The sequence below is a fragment of the Nestor notabilis genome, unplaced genomic scaffold (assembly GCF_000696875.1).
Source record: "Nestor notabilis isolate BGI_N333 unplaced genomic scaffold, ASM69687v1 scaffold143, whole genome shotgun sequence".
Classification (NCBI taxonomy): domain Eukaryota; kingdom Metazoa; phylum Chordata; class Aves; order Psittaciformes; family Psittacidae; genus Nestor; species Nestor notabilis.
This window is the reverse complement of record NW_009922153.1, coordinates 49,632-54,816: the sequence shown is the minus strand read 5'-3', so window position 1 is coordinate 54,816 and position 5,185 is coordinate 49,632. Positions and strand designations below refer to the sequence as shown.

General features: G+C 42.3%; 1 protein-coding gene across 1 annotated transcript in view; it reads right to left on the bottom strand.

Annotated features, from left to right (window-relative positions):
- Nucleotides 1-5,185, bottom strand: part of MYRIP (myosin VIIA and Rab interacting protein) — a 50,952-nt gene that overhangs the window by 21,270 nt on the left and 24,497 nt on the right. The window contains exon 9 of the mRNA XM_010011472.1: nt 3,592-3,631. Within this exon, the coding sequence (XP_010009774.1) occupies nt 3,592-3,631 (40 nt within the window). The remainder of the gene's footprint in view (nt 1-3,591; nt 3,632-5,185) is intronic.

Genomic DNA, 5,185 nt, shown 5'->3' with positions numbered 1-5,185 from the left:
TCCGGCTTACTTTTATATTCTGTAAAAAGGAACTATCACAATCATTACGCATCTGTGTGCAACTAACCAAATATGCCTAAATGGCATTTCCCATTCCCAGCTTTGCACGGTGCAGATAAAGAAAGTGTAGTTTGGGCATGAAGTAACGTGTGACCTGGCAGTTGTGTCCAGCTTTCAGCTGAAAGCTGTGCTCAAGTTCCCTGACCGCGTGGCTTGAGCATTGTCTGTGTTTTTCTTGAAGACTACTGGAAACACGTTTTGAAAAGTCTTTCTTATTACATGATGATGCTTGATGATTTTCAGCTTCCCCAGTGATTATAAACATAGGTAGATCTCTACAGCAATGACTGTTTTCCAAACACCAACCTCCTTGGAACAAGTTCTATCTTTTAGAGCACTTTATTTCCCTGCTCTTGGATGTAGGTGGGAAGTACTCGGAGGCTCAGTTAAGTACAGTGGGTGTTACAGACTCGACCACGCATTCCTGACTTTGGAGGCTGAACAGAACAAAACTACAATCTTTGTGCAAGTCTGTTTTGCAGGGTGCCTGCCCAACATTGAATAACGTGCAAAGGGGGGTATTTTTGTCAGCCCTTGCAGGAAATCTGGAAATATCCCATGGTTGGTCCAAAACCTCATGTCCACACACCAATTCGTTTTCTGAATCTGTGCTATCTGATAGGACCTAATTTCCGCTACAATCCGTGGAGAGAGCCAGGCATCTCCCAGAGCACCTGCAGCATTAACTGCCTCCTGGAAACATTATTCTCTCCCTGTTGGCAGCTAAGAGAAAGTTTTGAATCATTACACAGTTCGTAGAGTGTTTTCAGTCAAGTCCACAAAATAAGCTGCAAATAGGTCGTTTTAAAAGTGCTGAGTTCTTTGAAATGGAACATAATCATCACCAAACCACGCAGAAGGAGGCAATGAAGAATGCAGCCTGGGACCAGAAGTGGTAGGCACATCTCAGCGGGTCTAACAGGATGATTTGGAACAATTCTCAGTTAGGAAATGATTCCTATTTGCCTTACGCTTTCCTACTGTGACAGGACCAGACACTGCTGGAGAGACTAAATGCTGTGTTCTCTTCCATTCATTTGGAAATACATAAAGAGGGGATTTGCCTTGCAAAAGGGCCACAGCAGCAGTATTTATGGATAGACCAATTACCTCTCACAGGAAACGTTAACTCTGCCAGCTCCCTCACAAACCCTCCCCACCAAACTGCTCTTACTGCATTAACACATCGTATTGGTGATGTCAGTCTCTCATACAGTAAATCATACTGTAGTACCCAGCACTTTCACAGCTTTCTGGACAATTTCTGTCTGCAGTTATCTGTGAGTCAATTACACGACTGCCTTTTAGGAAATCAGGATTGGAAAGTACATGACTACCTACAATAGAAGGGGAACCACAGCTCATGCTGAAATTTATTCTTTTCCCAATCAGCTTTTGCAGAATTAAAAGCTTTTTCTGCCAAATGAGCTTTGAAGCTGTTCTGAGTAAGATCAAGATTTCACATCAGTGTGTTTCTACTTTAGTTTTATAATATGATATTCTTTAAGTATGCATATACGTAGAAGCCTGGTGTCATTTCACCCTTTTAACTGAAAATCCGTATTTATCAGAATCACAGAATTACAGACTGGTTTAGGTTGGAAAAGACCTTACAGATCATCCAGTTCCAACCCCCTGCCATGGGCAGGGACACCTCACACTAGAGCAGGTTGCTCCAAGCCCCTGTGTCCAACCTGGCCTTGAACACTGCCAGGGATGGGGCAGCCACAGCTTCTCTGGGCACCCTGTGCCAGCGCCTCAGCACCCTCACAGGGAAGAACTTCTTCCTTAGATCCAACCTGAACTTCCCGTTTCAGTTTGAACCCATCACCCCTTGTCCTATCGCTACAGTCCCTGATGAAGAGTCCCTCTCCAGCATCCTTGAATTGTAAGAAGAGCTTTTTTTTCAGACATATCTTGCATGTCATTCAGCAACTCATTCCCAGCCCTGCCCAACAATCAGCTAATGAAGAATACTCACATATCGCTAAACTACTGTAAAAAAATCTGAAAGTTGTTGCTGAATCAATCAGTTCATCACTTTGTACCCAAGAGAAAAACAATCATAACTGATGGGATTTACACGACAGAAGGCACAGATAAACTGTGCACTTGCATTTTAGGAGAATACAGGTTAGTGAAGGTACATCTCACTAAACTAGGGCCATTTACGGCTCAGTATCTAGTCTAAGCTAACTACTAGAATCTCTCTTTACTTGAGTAACCTTCATATATTTAATAGGTCCCTCCAAAAACTTACTCTTGTCTACCAAAACACATGGTTTGGGATTACAAGACTTGCTAGTGAGCTCTGAGAACTCTGCACCAGGGCTCCTGTGGGCTCCTGGCAGTGTCTAGGCAGGAAAAGGATGGTTTATCTTGGGGTTGAGTCTGCAAAGAAGAGAAGAAAATCCCATTCTATGCAGACATTTGAGCAGAACAAGCTTGTAAAGACAGAAGTTTGCTCTTCCTGTTTAAATAAGCTGACAAATGTGTATGAAATCTAGTGGAGCAGAAAGGGAGTCTGGCAGTCCAGAGGAGCACATTCTCCATGTTTCCACCTCACTGTTGTACCATGAAGTACTGACACACTTCATCATGCAGCAAGATGTGCAAGATTCCTCTGGGGGCTTCTTATATAGACTTGCTTAGCTTGAACTGCTTAGCAGCTATATCAGAGCAGCAATACATATATACCCCCATGGAAAGCATCATCAGTTAATTTAAAGAATCCATGCTGACAACAGCAGGACCACAACTTCTCTTGATCCTGAAGAAATACCAACCTCTCTAGGAAGACACATGGCAGCACCTTTTAGGTTGATCTCTGCTGCCTTTATCCAGAGCTCAGTGAAATCCTGCAGAGCCCTGCAGCTCACTTCCCATGTATTCTGAAGGAAGGCATGGCAGGACAATATTGCTAAGTTACCCAGTGTCAGCAGGAGAAAAAGACCAAGAATGTAGTTTCCTGAAACAAGGGGAGCTAATGTAACAACCTAGTGCTGCTGGAAAAGAGCCATCCTGCACCTTCCTGTCCTTAACTTGATTGTAATGAGTTGGGCAGGTGTACCAAAGGGAGAGATACTGGACCAAGCTGGAGGCAGGTGGGGGGAAGGCAGGAAGACAAACAGGGAGGAGGTATTCTCCTCCCTGCAGCAAGCTGCTATGTTACCTTATCCACATGTCACACCGTTTCTGAAACGTTCCCAATTCTAACTTCTGCTTTAACAGCTATTAAAGATTTTTCCTAGCTTGTTGGCTGGGAAACTTAAACAGCTTTTTGCTACATAGGTGGAAGTCATGAGCTGCTTTGGCATCCCTAGGGCTTTATTTCACATTAGCTAAATTTGTATTATGAATACACATAATTTCTCAGGGGAGGACTCACCTTGAGCTGCATTCAGGTATGTCTCTTATATCCACCTTCCTGCTTTCCAGTCTCTTCACAATGAGGAGGTTGAGTATTTACATTTGCAAGAGTTGTTAGTTCCTGCTTACACACAGAGTTAATGATATCCTATAATGCTACACTTCATGGTTTCTGCTACTGCTGCTTGGCTTGTGTGCTGAGCTTTTTGGATGGCGGCAGTGAACTGTGTGTAAGATGATGCCTCTTTTCATCAATTAATGAATGAAAAAATGTATTAGAAGCCCTGACATCAATAAAAAAATTAATAAATACATTGAAAGGTACTACTATTATTATTATTGATGTAATAGATTCTATCTTAAGCTTTGTTATTCTTTACTGTTTGCACTTTGGCTCTGTCTGGTTAATTTAATGACATCTTTGTGTTCATATAAATCATTGTGTAAAGTCCCATTAGCAACATATAATTCTAACATCTGCAAACAAGAATAAAGGGCTACCACTTTATCTGAAAACAGAGCTTCAGTGAGAGCCTGGCAGACTAACACAGCAACAAACCCTGCCTCCCTAAGAGAAAACCAAGTGTTTCTATGCAAGCATAAGTCCTGCTGCAGACAATGAACCAAGAAATGCACCTTTCCTCATATACACTATCTCGCATGCAAATGGCTGGTTACTCTATGCAATCCTAGACAAAACAAAACAAAAAAGCCCCACAATAAAGCAAACAAGTGAAGTACTGTCTTGGAGGCTCCAGAACCAAATCCATGTTTGACTATAAACTCTTGAAAGCCATACACAAAAACAGAAATCAGAAACTACAGTTTTTAGGCAGAGACACAAACTGCGAGGTTTGCAGCTAGTTTGTCAGCAGGAGCTGGTGTAATTTCATGGCAGCCGTGTTCAATAGATACATCCCAAGCACCATCCCATGGGGACCAGCAGCCCCACAGTGCTCACCCCTTACCTGTGAAGTCTCTAATTATCAGCTGGGGTCTCCTGACCAAAGCAGGGAACTCCTAATGCGGGCACTTCCTTCACTCCAAGCAATGAAGCCACTCTACTTCCCATCATGAATGTAGGAACTGAAGCTCCACTGTACTCTCCCCAAATACAGTACATCTTGATCTCTGTGCTCAGGTTTCCCTTTTAAGTTGCTCCAAACTTTATACAATGAATTGTCTCTCAGTCAGAAAGGCAGCATTCCAGTGTGGAGTCTAAAATACCCCACAGCATTATCCTAATCTAGATACTGGATCTTGATGAAATAATACCTAAGTTTAAATAAGAGTTATGAAATGCTCCCAGTTGTTCCAGAACGTAGACTTGGAGCAGGGAGAGAGGAAAGAGCCTGTTTCTATTTCACTGTGAGCCTCAGAGATCAGCAATCAAGAAAACAACCTTCACTATTTGAAAATCAGAAAAGAAAACCCAGCTTTCAGACTGCTAAACTGAAATCCTGTTTTACAATGCTCATGGAAACACAATGGGTAACAAATCATAATCTTCTTATTACAATGCAGAAAAATAAGGTTTATTACTGCAATGCAGACGAGTACAGTGTTTCTTTACCACAGTTTACATATGCTTGGTTGTTTGGTGTCCAATGCCCAGGTGGAACATTGTTTAGAAAAGCATTTTGTATGGTTTCTGCAAATTCTGTATAATCTCAGCATGTGAAAATCCATGCCTGGTTTAAGACCCCATTTAGTGAAGAAGCCTCTCTAAGTTTACGCTCCCTGCTGTTCTTCACTC